General features: G+C 41.6%; 2 protein-coding genes across 13 annotated transcripts in view; one reads left to right on the forward strand and one right to left on the reverse strand.

The window, feature by feature from the left end:
* The window catches only part of CLN6 (CLN6 transmembrane ER protein), a 58660-nt gene extending 51602 nt beyond the window's left edge, over nt 1-7058 (reverse strand). For 11 of the 12 annotated variants that reach the window (XM_082383437.1, XM_082383448.1, XM_082383445.1 and 8 more), the window contains exon 1: nt 6894-7058. In XM_082383437.1, coding sequence (XP_082239563.1) covers nt 6894-7054 — 161 coding nt within the window. In that variant the 5' untranslated portion in view covers nt 7055-7058. The remainder of the gene's footprint in view (nt 1-6893) is intronic. The other variant, XM_082383438.1, reaches the window with a different exon arrangement.
* A 738-nt stretch (nt 7059-7796) lies between these two features.
* FEM1B (fem-1 homolog B) lies at nt 7797-23247 on the forward strand (the record flags this gene model as incomplete). Its single annotated transcript, XM_082383322.1, has 2 exons — nt 7797-8044; nt 17112-23247. 2 exons carry the CDS (start codon nt 7797-7799, stop codon nt 18745-18747), a joined length of 1884 nt encoding a protein of 627 aa, XP_082239448.1. The 3' UTR covers nt 18748-23247.
* Between the last annotated feature and the right edge of the window lie 1502 nt (nt 23248-24749).

Genomic DNA, 24749 nt, shown 5'->3' on the forward strand with positions numbered 1-24749 from the left:
CATTTAAAAACATTTCCCAGTATTCCTCAATAAGCATGTGATGCTTTGTAATAAGAGAAGCCAATTATTTTCAAAAGCAGCTCAAAATTGAGCTTATTTATGTGCAATGCTATGGAAATCATACTGTGCTACACAATTGTGAAATGTTATTAGTGTTTTTCTGGGGCTTTAGAAGCATGGTTGGATTCATGTTGAAATCAATAAATTTGACTGCAAGGAAGATACATTGGTCAGTGGGCGGCCCAGTTTTGTGCAGCTCCTCCAGCAGGCGGGCTCCCTCTGCTCGCTCCTGCCCCCTCCCCCTGCAGCCCAGCAGCTGAGAGACTCGCCCTGCTCTAACCTCTGTTTTTCTTCTCCCCCTCCATCCACCACCAAGCCCTCCTTCCTCCGGTACTAGTCTGTCTGCTCTTGTCTCCTGGGCTGAATCATGCCTCAGAAATGGAAAAAGCCTCAAGGCCAGGGCCTGTCTGTGTTAAACAGCTGGGGCCCAGCTTTGAGTGTGCCATCAATGTGCATAATGAGGGTTTTGCTGCAGATTCCAGGTTAGAGGCCTGTGTGGGTGGTGCCATGTTTCTGGGCTTCTGGGCCTGAGCCCTGATGGAACGCTAAAACCATATGGCCAGACAAAGGTGAGGAAAGAGCCACTTCTGTGGCATGATTTGAGGGCATCCTTGCCCCAGAGGTCTCTGGTGCCAACTCACTCTCCTCCACTCTTGAGATCTCCACCATAGGAGAAGGCTCCTGTTAAAATATACATGGATCGCCTGGGGCAGCAACATATCCTAATACTAAGACAGGCGCTGGGGCTTCCCTGGTGGCACAGTGGTTAAGAATCCGCCTGCCAATGCAGGGGACACAGGTTCAAGCCCTCGTCCGGGAAGATCCCACATGCCACGGAGCAACTAAGCCCGTGCACCACAACTACTGAGCCTGCACTGTAGAGCCCATGAGCCACAACTACTGAGCCTGCGTGCCACAACTACTGGAGCCCGGTCGCCTAGAGCCCGTGCTCTGCAACAAGAGAAGCCACCGCAATGAGAAGCCCGTGCACCGCAATGAAGAGTAGCCCCTGCTCGCCGCAACTAGAGAAAGCCCGCATGCAGCAACAAAGACCCAACGTAGCCAAAACTAAATTAATTAATTAAAAAAAAAAGACTGAGGCTCTGGAATCAGACCGACTCAGTTAGATTTGGATCCCAGCTCCACTACTGCTTGGGGATGTCACTTGATGTCTCTGAGCCTGGGTCTCCTCATTTGTAAACGAGGACAAAATGCACTTACATACACCAAGCATATGCCAAGCACAAATCTATGTGCCTTTCTTATATTAACTCATCTGATCTATGCAACAACCTTATTTAGGCACATGCTGTTATCATCGTGTTCATCTTACAGATGAGGAAACTGAGGCCCAGGTGGTTAATTAACTTACTCAAAGTCTCACAGGATCAGCACTAAGATGAACCCCGGCAGTATGGTTCTAGAGTCCATGTTTTTAAGGACCATGTTTGGGAGGCTCACTGTAAGATGGAACAATAGTAACTATGATTTATTAGGAGCTTACTTAGTACCAGGCACTGTGCTAAAGGCTATATAGGAATTTCTCGTTAGTTCCTCCCACTGCCTGGATGAGGGAGGGACTATTGTTACATGCTAACCCTGACCTGGCAGGACAGTCTGCTATATACAAGGCCCTCTATTAAGGGCTGGGCCTTCAGGGGTTGCTACAGCATAGAAGAACTAAGATGTGTCCATAAATAACCGTGATTCATGGTAGAATCAGAGCTTGATAGAGCTGGCAGAGAGCTTAGAGATTATCTGGTTTAAACTTGTGTTTACTGATGACAAGAACTGACTTGCTTTGCTTTTTCCCACAGGGTTTGGGGATTCAATGATATAATGATAACAACAGCCAACACTTAATGAGTTGCTTGCTGTGTGTGTATGTGTGCTGTTGTGTGTGTGTTTTTGTGTGTCTCTGTGTGTGTTTATCTCATTTAGCCCTCACAATGACCAGATAGAAGCACTGTTATTATCCCATTTCATAGATAAGAAAACTGAGTGAAGAAGCTAAATAAGCAACTTGTCCAGTGTCACTCAGTTAGCAAATGGTGGAGCTGGGATGCTGGCAGAGTAGATTCCAGACCTTGGGTGCTGAACCACCATGCTCTCTGTCACCCCAGTTACAGAAGGTGGTTAAGAAGCCTAGGAGGCGGGGGCTGGATTGGGTGGATGGGAAAGTGTTGTAGACCATAAAGTGCTATACAGACATGAGTTATTATTAGAAAGAGGTAAGGGACTCCCCTGGTGGTCCAATGGCTAAGACTCTGCGCTCCCAATGCAGGGGGTCCAGGTTTGATCCCTGGTCAGGGAACTAGATCCCACATGCTACAACTAAGAGTTCGCAGGCCGCAACTAAAGATCCAGCAGGCCGCAAAGAAGATTCCGCATACGGCAACAAAGATCCTGTGTGCTGTAACTAAGACCCAGCGCAGCCAAATAAATAAACAAATATTAAAAAAAAAAGAAAGAGGTAAGGGTTCCAAGAGAGGTATAAAGTGGTACAGAGCTCAGGGCAAAACAAGGAAGATCTCTAGGATGAGATAGCATTTGCTTTGGATTTGGACCTGTGTTCCTGGGTAGGAATGAGGAATGTCCAGGGTGTGTGTGGGATTGCCAGGTGGGGAAGAGTTTCCTCTAGCCCTCTCCCATTAACAAAGGATGGATGATCAGATTAGCTAACTAGCACCTAAGCCCAGGAGAAGTGATCAGGACCATAGAAAGCCTTGGGGACCTCCAGCCGAGATCCTAGCTGCAGAGAGCAGGCTGGGTGGGGGCCACTCAGAGGGGGATAAAGAGGGAACAGAAAGCTGGTAGCAGGGTCAGGGCATGGGGGTCAGACAGCCAGCATCCAAATCCTGACATTCTAGCACACTCTAGTTATGAGGTCATGAGCAAGTTACACATTTCTTTCTTTTTTTTTTTTTTTTAAATCTTTCCCTGCTCTCCAGTGCATTTTCTTTTTTTGTTGTTTTTTTGTATGTTCTTTGTGCTATTTTTTTTTCTTATTAGTCATCAATTTAATACACGTCAGTGAATACATGTCAATTCCAATCTCCCAATTCATCACACCACCACCCCCACCCGCCGCCGCTTTCCCCCCTTGGTGTCCATAAGTTTGTTCTCTACATCTGGTTACACAACATTTCTATCTCAGTTTCTTCATCTGAAGAATGGGAATGATAATAATGGCATGTCCCTCAGAGGCTTGCCCAAATTTAACGTGCTAATCTGTATACAGTGTTTACTATGATGCCTGGCACACGGTAAGCACTCAATATGAGCTCGCTATTGTTATTTCTGTTACTGTAATCCCAGGGTACCTGACTGGTACCATGATTCAGGGAGGAATGGGGCCAGAAGAAAGAAGGCACATGTCAACTTCAGTCTACTTTCCTTGTAAACCTAAACCTGGCAGGGGTGAACTGGCTTGGGAAATAACACAGACCAGCTGCCCCCTCTCCTCCACCTTAGGTTTTGTCTTTGACAATTATTACATCTGCTTTTCAGGGGAAGTCTAGGAGAGAGAGGAGGAGGAGACAAAGGCTAGTGGGCTGCCAATCCTCTGAAACTGGGCTAATAGAGACTGGTCATCAGTCTGATTTTTGACATCTTCCTTCGGAGGTTCTGTTGGAATTTCCCAGATCTTGTCAATTAACCTCCCCAGCCCCTTGCATACTATGGATTTACTTTCCATATGTGTCCAGAGGCAGACACATCCTGCAGGGAGAATGCAGATGGGGTGGGAAGTCCTTTCTTGAACAGGTTAATGGCACAATAGAAGTATGACTGGGGTGGGAGCTAGGGAGAAGGGAAACTAATGTGTGGTGACAGGCACTCCTTCGCAGGACGAGGCTGGGTGAAGGAGCTTGCCTGTCACCATCACACCAGCCCTGCAAGGAAAGTATTTATTACCCCCATTGTACAGATGAAGAAACTTGCCCAAGGCCACAGCTAACCCACAGAGAAGGGAGTCCAACCCAGATCTATTCAACACCGAAAGTCATCCTCTTCCATTAGTGTATGTGGGAGGCTTACAGGGCTGAAACAAGTATCTTTACTGGTGCTTGAAAAATGACATTTTGAATACATTTTATACAAAATCTGAGAAACTCCTTTGATTCAGAGCTGTAGGCTGGGCTGACCTGGCTTGGAAAAAGGAATATTCTATGGAAGGTACAGCTAATTCTGCTCATAGGTCACCTCCAATCCCCAGAAAACAAAGTGCTGGATGTTGGTCCTGTCTTTTGTCCAGGTAGAAGGTTGCAGTTTGCTGTCATCAGCAAATCAATCTCCATCTGGATACAACTATTTTCAGTTACATTTTACTACTGATCATTTGCTCAGTGGCTTTCTGTCAAAGGGGAAGGGAATAGGTCAGAAGCACAAGGAGCTATTTGTGAGCTCTGGCCTTTGAGAAAGCAGCCTTGTCCTGTTTATACATCCTCTCTCTAATTTGCCCAGCCTGACCACAGAAACATCATCCTCCAAGCCCAGGTAAATATAGGCTACCAAACACTCTCCAGTCAATGGCTATTGAGCAACACAAGGAGCCCAGAACCCTATACTAGGCAACTGTGATAAATAAAGAAGTTTCCTGACCTTGGGCTCCTGGAGCAGACGTATATTCCCATCTGGGGGAGGAGTTCCCAAAGTGCAAGTTCCGAGACCCTCTCTGGCATGACTCTTGGTTTAGTCACCCTTTCTAGCACTCATCCAGTTACACAACCAAATTGAGGTGTCAGCACCAGGATGAACCCTAGTTCATCTCAAAAGGGCAAGAGGAGGAAGAAGAAAGTTTCTTTTTTTTGATGTGGACCGTTTTTAAAGTCTTTATTGAATTTATTATAATATTGCTTCTGTTTTATGTTTTGGTTTTTTGGCCCAGAGGCACGTGGGATCTAAGCTCCCCTACCAGGGACCAAACCTGCACCCTCTGCATTGGAAGGTGAAGTCTTAACCACTGGACCACCAGGAAAGTCCCAGAAGAAAGTTTCTTACTCAGCACTGAATAGCTGGATGAATCAGGTCTCTTTCAGAAAATGAAACCAAAGGGAAGAAGGGGCCTGTGTCTGGATCACCTTCCAAAGCTGGGTGTGAAAGGGACCTGTGTCTGGATCACCTTCGAAAGGTTGGGTGTGAAAAGAATGATGCAGGGCAAAGGGCTGCAAGGAGAGGGAGGAAGGGAGGGAGAGGGAGAGAGAGAGGGAGAGAGGGGCAGAGAATAGGAGGAGCCTAGTTGCTCTATAGAGCCGAGGAATGAAATCAGTTGGAAGGGAGCCCCCAGGTCCCACATCCGAATGTGTCACTGCCAAGTGCCCAGAGGCCAAAAAGCCTGGCTCAGTTTGTCAAGAACTGGAATTTTTTCCAACCCTGAAGCCCCAGAATGAGAACAACCAGCTTCCCCTTCTTTTCCATCAGTTATTTCAGAGACTCTACTGGTAGAACCCCACCTTCAGCTCTGATTTCCAATGTTGTTTTTGTTTAACATGGGTGAAAAAGTGTAGAGATCTGAAAATAGGTAAAGTTGTACTGTAGAGTGGAAGAGAAAAATCTGAGAAGTGGCCCAAACCCTCACCAATAGCTCTGCAACTAAGACGAGGCCTTCACCAACTAGGATTGGAATGGTGGGGTTCAAATGAAATAATTTATGTGAACTCATTGAGCCCAGCCTGGTCCCTTGGGACCAAATAAATGTATTTGTTCTTTCTCTATGGTAGATATTGTCCTTTGTGTGTGTATGGAGGGAGTGACCTCCATATTGAACTTATACTTTCTGTGACTGCCCCATGAGATTCATCACCTCCACTCCTACCATCCTAGTCCCAAACCTTTCCTCCTAAATGGCCTTCCTGCTTTGACTCCTGCCTACTACAGTTTATTCTTTACATAGTAGCTAGAGTGATCTTTTAAAAAATATAAATTGTATCTTGTCACTTTTCTGTTTAAAACTCTTCAAGTGCCCCCACTACACTTGAGTAGAAATTAAACACTTTACCATGGGTAACTGGGCCCTAACATGACCTGCACCCTGCTGATTTCATCTCCTGTCACTCTTCCTATGGCCCACTTTGCTGCAGCCACCCTGACCTTTGTTTCTGAACTCACCAAGACTGTTCCCTCCTCAGGGCTTTTGTACTAGCTATTCCCTCTGCCCAGAATACCACCTGTTCTCCTTACCTGTCATGGAGGTCTTGTCTGACCGCCCAAACTAAATTAGCTCTGCCTCCCACCCCCCATCACTCTATTTCATTTGCTTCATAGCAAACGGTAATGATACTAACTCAGCCAGTCTTGTCTATCATTTGTTTACTTGTTTATTGTCTGTTTTCCCCGCAACAACACAGTCCCTGAAGGGGCACTGTGTCTATCTGGTATATCACTGAATCCCTAGGGCCAAGCAGAGCCTGGCACATAGTAGATCTCTAATACTCCTTGGATGAATGATCTTTTCAAATCCTAACAATCTGGTGAGGTCTGTGAGAAAACCGAAGGTCCCGTCAGATTCAGGATTAGAGTCCTGGTCTGTCCGAACACAGACTTCGTCTTCCTTCCCAGGGTACCTCGCCCCTTTCCACAGTTCCCCATCTCTCCCGACCTTTCTCACGCACTTAATCCTCCTCTCCAGGGAGGGCAGGCCGGACTTCCAGTTCCTTCTCAGAGCCTCGTGCAGACCCTCAAAGTCCTCCCACATTTCGGGGGCTCAGAGACGCCGCCCTGTTCTCAAAACGGACCCCGCCGGGTGCGCGCACCCCCCTCCCCGGGCCCCCAAACAGGGGCTGAGAAGAGCCACGCAATGTCTACGGTAAAACGGGGCGGGCCCCAAAACCCACCGGCAGTAACGGTTCAGCGCCTTCACTCTGTCCCACTCCCTGGCTAGGGACCCCCAGGGCCTAGTGGGGGCGAGTTGGAAGCTCCAGACATCAAGGGCAATGAGGACATCCCGAGGCGAATTGGGGATGGGCCGCCGTCGCGCAGCAGAACCTTTCTTCATCGGGCCTGGTTCGCCGGCCGGTCTGCTTTGGAAGAGACACCCCACTTAACCGTCCCCCGCTCGCACCCTCCCCGTCGCAGCCTTGCCTGCAGAGGCCCGCCTTCCTCCCCGTCCAGAGCCCAGGGGTTGCTGTGGCCGCAGCGTTCCGCCTCTCTCTGGGGGCCTCCCCAGGCGTGGACCTCTGAAGCTATCGGCAGCGTCTGGCTCTTCTGAGCTCCAGTGGGCGAGGGCCTGCAGGTTTCCTCCAGCTGGGGAGGACGCAGAGCGGAGGCGGAGGCAGAAGCAGTTTCAGGCCCTAGGCCCGGCGGGCTGGGTCGGGTGAAGCGCGGCCATCATTCGCCATCCAGGGCGCGCGCGGCCCTCTTGGGACTTCGCCGGCGACCCGTAGCTCGGGCACGCGCCTGTCGCAGCCCGCAGGAAGGAGGGGTCCAGCCTGAGGCCCGGCCACCATGGAGATCCCCTCGGCCCAGGGCTGGCGTCTGGGGCCTTGGGGGCGGCCCTGACCGTCCTCCTCCCTGCCCGGCCTGGATCGCTGACCTGCCCCCCGCGGCATTCGGCCACCTCTGCGTCTCCGCCCTCCCCTGGCCGCGCTGCTGCCTGGGCGCGGCGGCGGCGGCGGCGGCGGCGCCCTGTTGAATGGGCTGTGAGGGCCCAGGTTTGAAGCGCTGGCGAACGCGGCCTCCAGGGGCGCAAGGCAGCAGCAGCGGTGGCGACCAAACGGGTGTTGGAGTTGGCAGCGGCCATGGAGGGCCTGGCTGGCTATGTATACAAGGCGGCCAGCGAGGGCAAGGTGCTGACTCTGGCCGCCTTGCTTCTCAACCGGTCTGAAAGCGACATCCGCTATCTGCTTGGCTATGTCAGCCAGCAGGGAGGGCAGCGCTCCACACCCCTCATCATCGCAGCCCGCAATGGGCACGCCAAGGTGGTGCGCTTGCTGTTAGAACATTACCGGGTGCAGACTCAGCAGACTGGCACTGTCCGCTTCGACGGGTAGGTACATCCCAACTCCAGCCTCTCTAACGCGCGCGGACCCACCACTTTATGGGTCTTCCCCTCCCTCTCTCTCGCTTCATGGAGGTATCACTTCTCCCATTTTGTACCTCCTGACTTGCCTCATTAATGCCCACTTCATCTTCTGGGGCGAATACTCCATCCCATGTTTTGCTGCTCATCCTCATTGGCCCCTACCCCTTATTCCCTCTATAGGTAAATAGCCACATCCTCTGTCTTGATACCTAATAGGTATTCTGTATTCTTTACTAGATAGTTTGTGAAGAAGCAGTATGGAGGAGGTAGCCGCCTTTTCAGGCTTTCCCTTTATCAGTACTGGGGTTGTAACCGAGATCAGAAATTAACGAGGTCAGCAATTAACGTTGAAGACCTCTGTTTGGTGAGTTATTTGGCCACCCATTTTTTACCCCTTCACGTGAGTGTCCGATAAAGCCCCTTAGTGGGTTGTGGGACCTTAATGTCAAAATAAGCCCCTAGAACCAGCAGCAGTTGCAGCCTCTTGAGGGGTTGTCAAGCAGCCAGGCTTCACAAGACATGATTCTGACTCTTACACATTTCTGGGGGTAGATATGTTGGCTGCGAAGATGGCACCGGACCTGGTGTAGGACGAGATGATGCCATTGTTAAATTACATGTTATTCTGTGATGTTGTGGGGAAGCTTGATGATATACTGTTATTCCAGGTGGGGAGTTCAAAAATTCATATTGTCAGAGTTAAAACTGGCCCTTTAGGTTTAATTGTACATATTTTGGGGTATGATAGAGTTGAATGCAGAATTGTCAGGTTTGACGTTATCTTTTCTGTGCTGGATGGTTATAACCTGTTTTACAGATTACAACTGCATGAAGATGCATTAATTGTTTTTGTTTTTGTTGACTTGTGCCAGTACATAAGCTATTCTAGCATTTTCTTCTTTTGAGATAGATGTGGTCCTAGCATAAAGATACGTATCTTTAGTTTTGGTGATTGAAAACTCCTTGGTTAAAACCTGATGGAAAAAACAATTCCTCTTGAAGATGACTAGGGCATTGTTGAGTTTTGGTTGATTCTTTTTGTAGGTTGAAATAATAAGAGCTTTTTCTTCTGTTTTAGATGAGAGGAAAATATTTCAAGGTATTACATTTTACTGAAATGATAGCCCACGGGTGGTGGCTAACCGCTGGTACCACCTCTCTAGACGTTAAGGAGATGGTCTTTTTCATATTAACCAAATATGGCAACCTGGTTCTTGTTCGTTTTCTTTTACTAGCTTCTGTGTCCTTTCTGTAACTCCCTGCATTCCCACAGCCTTTCCTATACGCAGAGGAGGAGTGAAGTAGGATGACCCCCGAACTTCCAGCACCATTCCAGTTGTATAGGCACAAGCATCCATTGAGATATGAATCTCTGCAGTAACAGCTACTGGTTACACTGCTGCTAAGGAGCTTGCTGAGGCCTGTTTTGACTAGGAGAGAATAGTGGCGAGAAAATCTAGTTTTCTAAAGCATTTGGAAAGGCTTTGCTTATCTTTCTTAACCATCAAAGAGAAAGGTGTTTTGAGGTGGCAATTAAGAGAACCTGAAATAGCTAGGAATGTAGCACATTGAGCCTGTGTAGTGGCTTACCTTGCCCAGTATTTTGCACTGGCCAGTGAAATTAAGGGGTTCAATAAGCAAACATATTTTGAACACCTACTGTGTGCCAGGCTCTGTAGTAGGGATTGGGTTCGCAGAGATGAATGACATACTGTTCCCACTGCAGAGGAAGACAGTCTGGTGCCCTGGGCGGGGGCTGGAGGTGGGGCGTGGTGTATGGCAGAGGTGAGAAATTGATGAAAATGAGTAATTGTCGATGCCATGCCATTTAGGGTTATAGAAATCTTTTGGACTACTGAGGGAACACAGGGAGAGGAAGGGCTCAGCTTTGCCTGGGAGAATCAGGGAAGACTTCACAGCCGAGGTGATATTTGAGCTCAGTCTTAAAGGATAGTAGAAAGTGAAGAAGAGGGATGGCAGCATGGTGCTCTTGCAATGACAATGTTTCAGTGCAGTTTCAGGAAGGGGTTCAAGCCTGGGAAATTAAGAAAGAGATTGTGGGAGACTAGAGTGAGGTGGAGGCCAGATTTTGATGATCCTTGTGTAAAATATCAAGAGTCAGACTGGTGAGACTGGAATTGCAAAGATTTCTGTCATTTGAGATTTTGTGTGAGCCTTCTTCAATCTTTTTTTGTTTATGGATTATTACAGTTATGGATTTATTAGCTGCTCTGTCAAAGTGTTTAGTTTTTTAACTTATTAAATGCCTATGATGGGCCTAGCCCTGTGCCACACAGCTAATGTGGAAGATGTAGAAGAAAATGTAAAGTTTCTACTTTCGAGGAGCTTACAGATTAATAAAAGAGAAGAATTGAAATTCATGGCCACCTTTCTGCCCACTCACACCACTCTGTGAGATTATTTTGCAGTTTGTTCCAGTCATTTAGGCATTTCAGAAATAGATGAAGAGAGTGTTACTTGCAAATGTCATGATTTCACTTTACATTCATTCCAGACAGTGTGAAAATGTTCGTCTGAGTGAGGTGTTAATAATATGAAGCTCACTCACCCCTCAGGGACTGGCTTTTGAGAGGTACTCAGCCAACCCCCCTTCTTTAGATTCCATTGGTACTTAAGACCCATGGCCAGATAGGGACAAACAGGGTCTTTGTGGGCTGAAGTAGATTAGTGTTTCCTAATTTTCAGTAATTTATGTACCATCTTCACAATTTTTTGCCAAATCGTTCACCACCTATCCTGTTATTTACCTAATATTAAAAAAAAGTCTCACTTCTTAGCTTCATCCTAAGCAACAGTATCTGTGTAATTATGGGGTTTGATATGGTACTCTGCGCGTGCATGTGTGTGTGTGTGAGAGAGAGAGAGAGAAAGAGAGAGAGGGATAGAGAGACACACACACACACACACATAGACATTAAAATAACTTATTTTAAAAAGCCTATACTCTGCCTAAAAACATCTATAATACCTTAGAAAACTAAAGTAGATTCATAATAGAGCCTCAAAAGGGGGACGGTGCCACCCACCTAGATGAAGCCCGATGCTGATATTTGAGTCCTTGTACTTATTTTTAGGAGTAACATTTGAGATTATTTTATTTATGGCTTACTGTGTAACGACCAAAATTGACATAGATGAGTGGATAAGAAGAAAAATTGGGGCTTCCCTGGTGGCGCAGTGGTTAAGAACCCGCCTGCCAATGCAGGGGACACAGGTTCAATCCCTGATCCGGGAAGATCCCACATGCCGCGCAGCAACTAAGACCGTGCGCCACAACTACTGAGCCTGCGCTCTAGAGCCCTCGAGACACAACTACTGAAGCCCGCGCACCTAAAGCCCGTGCTCCGCAACAAGAGAAGCCACCGCAATGAGAAGCCCACGCACCGCAACAAGAGTAGCCTCCGCTCACCACAACTAGAGAAAGCCTGCGCACAGCAGCAAAGACCCAACGCAGCCAAAAATAATAATAAATAAATAAATGTAAAAAAAAAGAAAAATTACATGAATGGGAATGAAAGAAGAACCTTTAGTTGGAGTATGGGAAGCTGTTAAGAATGTTATAGAAATGGAACAGAACAAAGGGCAGGTGTCATGTGACCTTGGAGTACTGTGCTTGTTTGAGTTCTGAGGGCCTGACTGCTGTGTGCCAGAGTTTGTGGGGAACTCTTGTCCTAGAAGAAGTTTGCTGACATGGATGGGAAGGAGAACAGGACCTCTGGGAATTCTGAGGCTTTTTGTTGAGTGCTCTTTTAAAGTCAGTGCTAGTACTAATACTTCTAATAAATGTCCAGGTAGAGGAAACGCGTAAGGGGCACAGCGTCATTTGGCTTCATTTAGAAAGTCATTTCCACTGTATATTTCAAGGAACTACATATGATCTAATAAATGATTTTAAGGACTTTGGTTAAAATAAAGTGCTGATCATTTACATTTAATGAATTTTTATTTCTATTTCAAATGCTTGAACCAGACATTTTTATTTCAGATTGAACCAGGAAATACATGAGTTTAGTTTTGTGATCAGAAATGTTATCTTTTATTGTGAAATGTTTCCATCATCTGATGCATACATTTTGTTTAAAAGGTGAATATCAGATTAAAGTTTCTTGATTTTTTTTGGCTGCATTGAGTCTTTGTTGCTGTGCGCGGGCTTTCTCTAGTTGCGGTGAGCCCGGGCTACTCTTCGTTGTGGTGTGTGTGCTTCTCATTGCGGTGGCTTCTTGTTGCAGAGCATGAGCTCTAGGTGCGCAGGCTTCAGTAGTTGCAGCACATGGGCTCCGTAGTTGTGGCTTGCAGGCTCTAGAGCGCAGGCTCAGTAGTTGTGGCGCACGGGCTTAGTTGCTCTGCGGCATGTGGGATCTTCTCCGGACCAGGGATCGAACTGGTGCCCCCTGCGTTGGCGGGCGGATTCTTACCCACTGCGGTACAAGGGAAGTCCCAAGTTTCTTGATTTTTAATATGAAATACATAATAGATAGTTTGCATTGCAATTTTAGACTCAATCTAGAAAGATCATTGTTTTATAGTGCTTCTCCCATAGGCATTAAGTAAATATTGCATTAATTTGATTATATTTTTATTTATTTTCTGTTCATTTTGTTATAAATGTGTTTGGCATTTTGTTTTGAGGCAGTATATGGCTATAATTTTAGCTGTATTTTATGGACAAAAAATGTCATAGATGTTAGGATTATAATTCCCTTTAATATGTTTAATGTTTTTATTTAGATGTAGAAATTTAAAAATCACTAAGGCTAATGTTTCTGAAGGATTAGTCATTCTGTAACACATTCTACAGTGAATATGTTTTGTCATAAACTATTTAAAAAATTTTAATTGTCTCAATAAAAATAGATAATTGAAACTTTTTTTAGGCTCCTGTCACATCACCATAGGGAAAATGGAAATTATTAGATTACACCAGGAAAAGTATTAAACGATTATAAAAACCAAGTGAAGTATATACTTGTAATTTAATTTTTACTCATGTCATTAGTTCTGGGAAACTTGAGGCCAGAAAAAAATTTTATTAACTTTTGTCTCTTTTTTTTCCATCTTTAAAATGGGGGTCCTATTTATCTTGTATGGTTATTGCAAGAGTTAAAGATAATGTATGTGAATGCCTATTTTAATGTAACATTCCTTGAGTTTTTACTTAGTTTATGTTCATGTTCCTGGCATATAACAATTTAATATTTTTAAGGCGTGCAAGGAAACTTTGTAACTATGTAAATATAACTATATGTTAACTATGTATTGATTTTTTGGATAGATTATATTAAGTTTTAAAAAAAAAGCTTTTTAAATTGAAACATGTTTGAACAATGACATGTATTATGTTTCCTTACATTTGATGCATTATATAGTTTCCAAAGTACTTTTGTACTTTTAATCTCATGTAAGCCTTTTAGTTATATGTCTTTAAAATGGGCGTAATAATATTATCTACCTTATAGGATTATTGGGAGAAGGTTATTATGAGAATTAAATAAGATATACTGTATATTAAGCACTTAATACAGTGCTTGGCACATGGAAATTATTTATTAGCTATTTGTGTTTAAACTTTTTCTTTAAATTGATTTAGAAGTTAAATTATAGTAGTAATGTAGTGCCTCTTTTTTGTTTTTGTTTTTTAATTATATCTATTTTTAGTTAAGATATAACATCAAGTAAGGTGCATAAATCTTAAGCGTACAATGTTATAAAATTTTAATTTTTTTACATCCATATAATCACCTTCTAGATCAATATGCAGAACATTGATGTCACTCTAAAAGTTTCCCTTGTGCCCTTTCTCAGTCAATTCCCCTCCTTTCCCCTCCCAGAAGTTATGATTATTGTGATTTCTATCACCATAGATTAGTTCTGTCTATACTTGAACTTCCTATAAATGGAGTCATACAGTGTACTCTTTTCTGTCTGACTTCTTTTTGCTTAACACAATATCTGTGAGATTCATCCATGGAGTTGCATGTATCAGTAGTTTTTTTATTTTTTAAATGCTTTGTAGTATTCCATTATATGAATATATGGCAGTTTATCCTGTTGACAGATATTTTGGTTGTTTCTAGCGTTTGACTACTATGAATAAAGCCGCTATGAACATTTTTGTGTATGCCTTCTGGTGGACATTTGCGTTCATTTCTCTTCAGTATACACCAAGGGGTGGAAATGCTGGGTCATAGGTTGGTGTATGTTTAACTTTAATAGTTATTGTCAGCCAACCACCAAAGTGGTTGAACCAAATTATTGTACATTCCCACTAGCAATTTCCATCAGCAATGAGAGTTTGAGTTGTTTCACATCCTGGCAGATACTTAGTATTGTCATGTCAGTATTATTTATTTCAGCTATTTTGGTGAGTGTGTATTGGTAACTCCTGGTTTTAATTTGCATTTCCCTGGTGAGAGTAATTATCTTGAACATCTTTTCATATGTTTAGTGGTTATCTGAATATATACTTTTGAAGTATACTTGTTCAATCTTTTCACCCATTTCTTAAATTGACTTGTTTGCCTTTTTAGTGATTTGTCATATAAATCGATTGCAAATGTCTTCTGCCAGTGAGTGGATTGCCTGTTCACTTTCTTCACAGTGTCTGTTGATGAAAAGAAGTTTTTAATTTTACTGAAGTCTAATCAATTTTTTTCTTTTATGGTTAGTGCTTTTTTTGAATTATGTTTAAGAAATCATCATCAACTCCAAGGTCATGAAGATAGTCTGTTTTTTTTAGAAGCATTTATTGTTTTGCTTTGCATATTATAGGTCTACACCACTTCTCAAATTTTTGTGCGTACGGTCAAGGTTAATTTTTTTCCAAACAGATATCTAATAGCTGCTTCTTCACTATTTATTAAAAAGAACATACTTTCTACCTGAATTTCATTGGAGCTTTTGTCATTAATCTCTGATTCTGTATGTGTGAATCTATTTCTGGAGGGTTTTTTTTTTTTTTTTCTTTTTGGGTTGTTGTTGTTTTCTATCGATATATTTATCTATCCTTGTGCCGCTGACACACTATCCTAATTACTATATTTTGTCTTCCAACTTTATTTTTCTTTCAAGGTTATCTTGGTTGTTCTAGGTCCTTTGCATTTTTTTAAAAAATTAATTTATGTTTGGCTGTGTTGGGTCTTCGTTGCTGCGTGTGGGCTTTCTCTAGTTGCGGCGAGCAGGGGCTACTCTTGGTTGCGGCGTGCGGGCTTCTTATTGCGGTGGCTTCTCTTGTTGCGGAGCACAGGCTCTAGGCACACAGGCTTCAGTTCAGTAGCTGTGGTGCGTAGGCTCAGCAGTTGTGGCTCGCAGGCTGTAGAGCGCAGGCTCAGTAGTTGTGGTGCACGGCCTTAGTTGCTCCGCGGCATGTGGGATCTTCCTGGACCAGGGCTCGAACCCATGTCCCCTGCATTGGCGGGCGGATTCTTAACCACTGCACCACCAGGGAAGCCCCCCTTTGCATTTCTATATACATTTTAGAATTGGCTTGTCAATATCTACACATATGTGGATGCATGCACACATTTGTGCATGTGCGCACACACACATCCCTGCTGGGATTTTGATTTGGATTGCATTGAACCTGTAGATTATTTTGGGGGAGAACTGGCATCTTAACATTATTGAATCTCCTAAACAATAAACATGGAATATCTCTCCATTTCTTTAGGTCTTTATCTCAGGAATGTTTTGTAATTTTCAATGTAGAAGTCTTGTACATTTTTCATTAGATTTACTATCAGATATTGGTATTTTCTGATGCTGTTGTAAATTGTATTTTTTTGACAGTGAAAGAAAACTTTTTTGAACTTTGTGTTTATAATCATGACAATAAAAATGTAATAAGTGAGTTTTAATTAAACTGAATTGTTTGCAAAAGGTACAGTTGGCAACCACTAAAACATTTCAACTGATGTAATGTCTTATTTTCCTGATTCATTCTTTAGTTTAAAAAATCAGTTAACATTTAAATGACATTAAAAAAATGAAATTTTAAAAAGAAACTTCAGAAGTCTTCAAATTTATTTTGAGGTACGTCTTTCATACAGTAAAATGTACAAATCTGTCATGTACAGTTTGATGAGTTTTTTCCCCTAAATGTCCACCCATGTAGCTACTACCCAGATCAAAATATAGGACATTTCTAGTAGCTTTAAGCCTCATCTGAGTCAATCCTACACCCTCCCCCATAGGTAACCCCATAGGTAGCTGTTACTGGGAATGCTTTTGCTTATAAACATTTTGCATCATTATTTGAAACTGAAGAAGTAATTGCTTGCATGTTTATAAAGTGCATCTTTTATTTTCAGAAGTGATAGATGGTGTTGATAATTGCGGTTAAACTATGATATTTATGTTATACCAGGCGGATTTTACTCTTTTTCACTTCAAGGGAGATAGAATTTGACCTGTGTTACAAGGTTGTACCATTCATGTTGGGGCAGTAATTGTTTCTTTCTCATTGCTGTAGTAGAGTATAATACTTATTAGCTTAGATAATCTTAGGGAAAAATTATCTGCTTAAATACTTTTCTTCCTAAAGCAGTTTCTAACACAATGTTAATGCAGAGATTGGGGTGGCTTTCTCACTGATGCACTGAATGAAACTGTGGTACCTAGGGGGTGCTGGGAGGGAGGAACATGCTGTGCTCCTGAGAGCCAGTGAATCAGCTTGGTGGTCAAGAAGTTACAAAACTCCATACATTTCCTCTTTGTTTTCTGAAATTTATTTACTTTTGCTAGTAGCAAGTCAGTGATTCTTTTTTTTTTCTTTTTTTAGGTTTTTATACTTTGGTAATAACAACAGTCGCTAACATTTATTGAGCTCATACTAGGTACAAGTACTATGCAAAGTGCTTTACTTAAATTACCTGATTTTATTTTCAGCCAAACTAATGTTTTACTAACGCTCTGCAGACTGAGGTTTTGGGTCAGTGTAAATGAATACATCCTTTAAATTGACGTTAGGGCAGGTAACCTCCATTTTCTAACTGTTCGTTCTTTTCATGAATAGGTATGTCATTGATGGTGCCACCGCTCTTTGGTGTGCAGCAGGGGCAGGACATTTTGAAGTTGTTAAGCTTCTAGTCAGTCATGGAGCCAACGTGAACCATACCACAGTAACTAACTCAACCCCCCTACGGGCAGCATGCTTTGATGGCAGATTGGACATTGTGAAATACTTGGTTGAAAATAATGCCAACATCAGCATTGCCAACAAGTATGACAACACCTGCCTAATGATTGCAGCATATAAAGGACACACTGATGTGGTCAGATACCTTTTAGAACAACGTGCTGATCCAAATGCTAAAGCACATTGTGGAGCCACAGCATTGCACTTTGCAGCTGAGGCTGGGCACATAGATATTGTGAAGGAGCTGATAAAATGGCGTGCTGCTATAGTAGTGAACGGCCATGGGATGACGCCATTAAAAGTAGCTGCTGAAAGCTGTAAAGCTGATGTTGTCGAACTGTTGCTCTCTCATGCTGATTGTGACCGAAGAAGTCGGATTGAAGCTTTGGAGCTCTTGGGTGCCTCCTTTGCAAATGACCGTGAGAACTATGACATCATGAAGACATACCACTATTTATATTTAGCTATGTTGGAGAGGTTTCAAGATGGCGATAACATTCTTGAGAAAGAGGTTCTCCCACCAATCCATGCCTATGGGAATAGAACTGAATGTAGAAATCCTCAGGAACTGGAATCCATTCGGCAAGACAGAGATGCTCTTCATATGGAAGGCCTTATAGTTCGGGAACGGATTTTAGGTGCCGACAACATTGATGTTTCCCATCCCATCATTTACAGGGGAGCTGTTTATGCAGATAACATGGAATTCGAACAGTGTATCAAGTTGTGGCTTCATGCCCTGCACCTCAGACAGAAAGGTAACAGGAATACCCATAAGGATCTTCTTCGATTTGCCCAAGTTTTTTCACAGATGATACATTTGAATGAAACTGTGAAGGCCCCAGACATAGAATGTGTTTTGAGATGCAGTGTTTTGGAAATAGAACAAAGTATGAACAGAGTAAAAAATATTCCAGATGCTGACGTCCACAGTGCTATGGACAATTATGAATGTAATCTCTATACTTTTCTGTATTTAGTGTGCATTTCCACCAAAACACAGTGCAGTGAAGAAGATCAGTGCAAAATTAACAAGCAGATCTACAACCTGATTCACCTTGATCCCAGAACTCGTGAAGGTTTCACCTTGCTGCATCTAGCTGTCAACTCAAATACCCCGGTTGATGATTTCCACACCAATGATGTCTGCAGCTTTCCAAACGCGCTTGTCACAAAGCTCCTGCTGGACTGTGGCGCCGAGGTGAATGCTGTGGACAATGAAGGGAACAGTGCCCTTCACATCATCGTTCAGTACAACAGGCCCATCAGTGATTTTTTGACCTTGCACTCTATCATCATTAGCCTAGTTGAAGCTGGCGCTCACACCGACATGACAAATAAACAGAATAAGACTCCGCTAGACAAAAGTACAACTGGGGTATCAGAAATACTACTTAAAACTCAAATGAAGATGAGTCTCAAGTGCCTGGCCGCCCGGGCAGTTCGGGCTAATGACATTAACTACCAAGACCAGATCCCCAGAACTCTTGAAGAGTTTGTTGGATTTCATTAAGTGACTGGATAAATGTAAAATCATTTAATGTGGTGCTAAAAAGTAAAGGACTTTAATCACAGACAATAGAATTATGTGTTCATAAAATCTGCTTTTCTTTTCACTACCCTTCCTCCCTACTCATCCTTCCTTAGTTCTGTATTTGGTCTTCTTGCCTCATATGGTTACTGATTTCAAATACACTTTAAACAAAACCACATTGTTTAGGTGTAACTATAATCTAAGGTGTTTGGATATTGGTCACTTAACTATTTTTCTTTTTTTTAAGGAATGAATATAAAATATTTTGTTTATGTAACAAGGGCCCTTATGATTTGAAGTTGATAATGTTTAAAAAAAACTGCCTAGAAAAGTATTTCTGTTAAGCCTGTGTCAGCATGTTATTCTCTGCAGCAGTTCTGAGGATTTCATGAAGAAAAACAACGAAAAGGAACATTAAAAGTAATGGAATATCTAGATGTTCTGCACATGCCAAACTGCTATAGGTAGTTTTCACTCTTCCATTATTTATGTGACGAGATCAACGCATTATAACATCAGGAGGATTTTTAAAAATATAACTGCAGATTAATCTGAAAAACGTGCTAACTTAATAATAGTTACAAATTTATGAAGTTAAATCCATTGAAATTGTTGAATTATGCTGGGTGGTACATACACAGTAGTAATCTTAAAGCAACTTTTCAGAGAATATTGATGGACTATTTGCCTTTGGGCTTGGATTCTAAAATGTGTGGAAGTCTCTGTTTTAATGTAATTAATCTAAATTGCAGCAGTCTGCATTTGACTCAGCTCACAGACATGTAAAAATTATGAATGCTGTGTCTCTCTTAGGAAACAAATTGTCACAATATAGTTATATGTTCTTCTTTTGTCCCCTTCTCCCTTTCCTCTTGTGCGGTATCTTTTAAAATTGGAAACTACTTTTCCAGAGGGCATTATTTGTGCCTCCCTAAGAAGGTTTTTTTATGACAGATGAAAAGGAACTGGGATATTTTTAATTTTTTCACTTTATTCAGTCTGTGACAAGTAGAAAAATCACTAGTGTGGTATAGGAAATTCAGTGTTTTTGATAATAAAAATAATTCTCAATGCCATTTGGAAAGATATTTCTGCCTGAGGGCAGCAAATTTTGGAACCACAAAATGTCGCTTATTCCGACAGGCTGTACAGAGGTCTTTATGGGTTTTGTTTGTTTGTTTGTTTTGTTTTAATGGCAACATTGTAAACTGTCAAATTAAAAGAATATTCTGTGATTATCTGTTAAGCATCACAGAAATTCAGGTAAAGGGTACACACCTATTTCTTTCAATGTTAAAAATGATAAAGAAAATAAAATTAGCTATATCTGTATTTTTCTCTCTAGTGCCAAATGAATGCCTTAGCTATCATAGTGCATGGTACTGTAAGTGAAGACCTGCAGCTTTTTTTCTGTAATGAAAAGCATTATAATGATGCAGCAACATCAGATATAAACTAAAAAAAACAACAACAAAAACCACTGGTAAGGTTTCAGTTAACATTTTATGTATGGATATTGCTTTGTGAAGTGTAAGGAAAAGGTTGCAGCCGGATCAGTATAAAACATAATGACTAAGCCAAAATCAGCACCTAGGGCCTTAAATAAAATAGATACCCCATGAAATGAAACACTCTGGAGGATAGGAGGGAATGGATGGGGGTACTTTAAAAACTTCTTCCCCCGAGAACACAAGATAATTTTACTGTGCTGTAGTTATACCTCACATGTCTTCTTGCTTCAGTTAGGAATGTTTTGATGGTAAATTCTGTCATTGTAATATATTTCTGTTTTCCTAACCTGAGATTTTTACAAGGAAGGTTTTTTAGGATGGTCTAAAGGGAGGTATTTGAATGAGCCCTAATCTGAAAATTACTGGCCTTGATCTTCCTGGTGTGAATCAGGGAACTACTATACCTTGCTCTTGGCAACTCTCATGGCCTGAAAGAGAAAATGCTCATCCTCCAGGTGAGTGAATCACGCCTTTTTCACAGCTCAGATCAGACCCTGTATTTTTCAGACTTCAAGGCCTGCTTATTTGACAGTCTGAGGAATAGCTATGATACTTGGTATTTACTTGGTTCCATTATTAATGCATATGATTTTTAAACATCAAAACTTAAAATATCAGATAATGTTGCATGTTTTAAAAACCATTTCATCCCTTTGGCTACCCAGGACGAGAACTATTTTAGATATTACTTACTTATGAAACGAGGATAATGATTACCTGTACATATTCAGACATCAAAATTTAATGACACTCAGTGTTTTTGAGAAGGGAGGACTAGAATGCTGGAGAGAGTAAAACTGCTGACTGAAATGCTGACAAGCTGGAGAAAGAATTTGAAGACAGAGGAATGGACTAAACTTTGCTAATGGTAACCGAGATTTTTTTTTTTAAACTGTAGTATAGCAGTACATTGTGCACTGTATTGCTAAGGATCGAATTCTGTCTTGTAAAACGAATCCAAATACGTATTGTGAGACACCTGTATAAAACCATTCTTGAAACAAGGGATTACATGCCTGGTTTTTTGTTTTTTGTTTTTTTGGTAGAATTATTTTAAAATCTGTTTAGCCAAACCCTTCCCAAACTTAAGTTTCGTTCTGTTTTTTAAAGAAAATAAATAAGTAAGAAAGGTGATAGTTCTGTATCTCAGCTCTCTGAGAACTCTGGGCTGTTGCCATTTTTTAGCCACTTTTGTCATTTTGTGTTTATTATTGGTAGAATTATGCTTTAGATTGTACGTCTTCCTTGATAACATTACAAATTCAATCAAAACTTCTTGGTCTTGCTCAGTAATTGTCATATACATTTAGTTAACTAGAGGCCCAAGTGGATGAATGCCTGGGCAAACCATGTGAAACCTTGGGTGGGTTTTGCACTTAAGAGTTGGTAAAATTGAACTCTTGAGTTTAGGTAACTATTTAAGTCAAGGAATGGGCAGCAAATCCATCCTTCAACTGATCAGAAAGGAAATTTTTGACATAAGAACTCTGACACAACATTGTTTTCAGTCTACCCTGGATTGCTCTCTAGTAGGCCACAGTCCAGCTACCTTAAGGTTCTTTGCTGTGGGCACTTCAAACAAACAAACCAAAAAGCAAACTTTGGTCTTGCTTGTTTCTGGGAAGGGTTTTATTGCATTACGCTGATCATTGATTAATAACTGTAATCATGAGAAACTTAGGCATGATAGGACTGTTTGAAGTAAAATGTGATGTGGGGGCAGCAGCTCCGTGAGTGTCAGCTCTGCATTTGGCAAGTGGTTTTGAAAATCAGAATCCCAAGGGAACAGTACCCTGTCACTAGTCTCCATCTCAGTTGAGGCACCTACTTGAGGAATAAGGCCACTTTAGATTATTCAAGCAGAAGCATTTCTTTCTGGGGGACTGGGGCAGGGTGAGGAATGAGTTGCTGGACCTTGGATTAGTTTGCTGGTTTTAGAAGCAGCCAGTGATGGAACTAGAGAGTAGATGGATAAAAGTATAAAGGACTTGCTTTTATGGTAGGTTTTCTGTAAAAACCTTAAATGTTCCTTTTCAGGCTAGCCAGATATATCAGTGTACAGATGACTATTCCATTCTCCTCACTGACTATACTATAACATTAAAATGGGTTAAAGAAAACAAACCTCTGCCTTTTGCTCTATGAAAAGTTATTAGTCCATAAGATTTTAAGCTGTGTGTTGACTCCGACTCTGAAAATGCACAGCCCTGCTCTGGATACCTTCTGTGGAAAGTAGAGAGCTCCTAATGTGTATGGCACATTGCCGAGCTTTCTCATACGTTCCTGGCAGACTTGCCCAAATCTTCAGATGGGCTGGGTTGTACAGTACCTTCTCCAAATATGGGATCTGAAATAAATACTACATGGATAGTGGTGATATATTAATTTTTAAAACTGTAAAGTAAATGTGGTCTCTAGTCCTAGGTTTGTGGTGTGTTCATTTGTGTTAATATATAGGAAAGGGACACTGACTTGATGGTTATGGGTTATCTTGATGCGTGTGCAGGGGTGAGAAGTGCTAAATTGTTAACAGCTTTTCATTTAGGGGCGAGTCATGTGGTGAGTGGCCTAATCAGAAAAATGAAGGAGCAAAGATGTAAGCTTCATCCAAGCAATGCACAAGGTTTTGTAACTTTTTTTATCAGGTGTTGTAAAATTTGTGCATGGCCTTTTTTTGTTGTTGTTGCTTAGTAACTGGTAGAGGAGAAAAGATGAGGGAAAAAAACCTCAGCTTTGCTAACCAATCAAGTCTATAGCTGGGGAGTAAACTCTGACTGGCTTAACGTGTTGAAAGATCCTATCCTTTATAATATTCACCCCATCCTGCAATCTTCCACGTAGAGGAATTACATTGTTGTATTCTAGTAATTCACTGTGATTTATAACAAACCAGTGATGTCATTCTATTGTGCACTTTTGTCAAACCATTTACATGACATTAATAAACATAGTGAACTTGCTGACTGCACCAGAGGCCTGTTAGTGATTTATATATTGCATGACATTTTCTATTTGAGTTTGACATGTAGAGTCATTTTTAATTTCGTGGTAACTGACAGTCCTAATAGCCCAGCTAATTTGAAACTAACAATATTGCTGTGTAATAGGAAAACATGGTGTTTGTGTTCAGTAAATGTTTGAAAAAAAAAAACCTGCCTTGAAGTGTGTGTCTTTATTGTTCAGTGTTGAGATGATCTTTTGTTGAATTCATTTTTAAAAAGTTGTGAAAGTTACATACATGTGCATGGGGAAAAAAATTCAGATAGTTATGAAAAATTCAAATAGTAAAAAAAAAACTTTACTTTTTCATCTCTCTCTGCCTGCCATTTGGACTCTTCAGAGGGTACTCACTAGTTTTCTGAGTAGCTTCCCAGAATTTTATGTGTATATATGTGTATTTTCTCCTTTTTGTTTTTTTTCTTTGATGCAAATGGACTTTTAACTTTCCTTTGCTATTCTGCATCTTGTTTTCATTCAATATATCTTGGACATTTTTTCATTTTGGTATGTATAGATTTTTTAAAAAACAATTTTATAGCATTTAATCCTATGGATGGACTTAAAATTTATTTAACCAGGCCTTACTGTTGGATTTTTAGGTTTTCAGTTTATTGATATTCCAAATACTGCTTCAGTGAACATCCTTATATACTGTATTCATAGAACAAATTCATTTCTAGCTCTGGAACTTCTGGTTTAGTGACTGAGTGTTTAAAATCTTGACAGAGGTGATCCAGTTGCCTTCCATCTCCCTACATCCTTATTGACATCAAATATTATCTAATCATTTAGTTTTTGCCAAGATGATGGAAATGGAAAATATTATTTCATGGTTCTGATTTGTGTTCCTTTATTATGAATGAGGTTGACATATATTTACTGACCTTTTTTGTTTCTTTTGTTTGCTTTTGGGTTGTGGTCTTTTTCTTGCTACGTGTTAGAAATTCCTTGGAAATTTAAGGAAATTTTCTGTCATGTGTCACAGTTTGTAGTTTGTTTTTTGACTTTTAGTAGTTTTTATATCTACTGAATTTTGTATCTTGCTTGTAAAGTTGTCTCCATTCCAAGTTCATACATCTTTTTTACCCATGTTCTCTTCTAGTGCTTTTATGGCTTTTCCCTCCCACTTCTCTCTCCCCATTCCCACCACCCCTCTCTTTTTTTTTCCTCTTCCTTCTCCTCCACATCCTTTCCTTCTCGCCGTCTTTGGTTTAAATCTTTTATCTACCTGGAATTTATTTTGATTAAGGATCCAGCTAGCCAAGAACTCTCTTAATTATTTTCCACTGATATGAATCATAAACTAAATTCCCATAAAGTAATTGGATCTGTTTCTGGGTTCTCTCTTCTATTCTGTTGGCCTGGCAGTGTGGTGGAACCCTGAGGAATACTGTCTGGGTTCTTTCCATCACTTACTAGCTCTGTGACCTCGATCCAAGTCTCAGTTTCTGTACATTGGGACAATAATAT

Source organism: Balaenoptera borealis (assembly GCF_965194805.1).
Source record: "Balaenoptera borealis genome assembly, chromosome: 3".
Classification (NCBI taxonomy): Eukaryota; Metazoa; Chordata; class Mammalia; order Artiodactyla; family Balaenopteridae; genus Balaenoptera; species Balaenoptera borealis.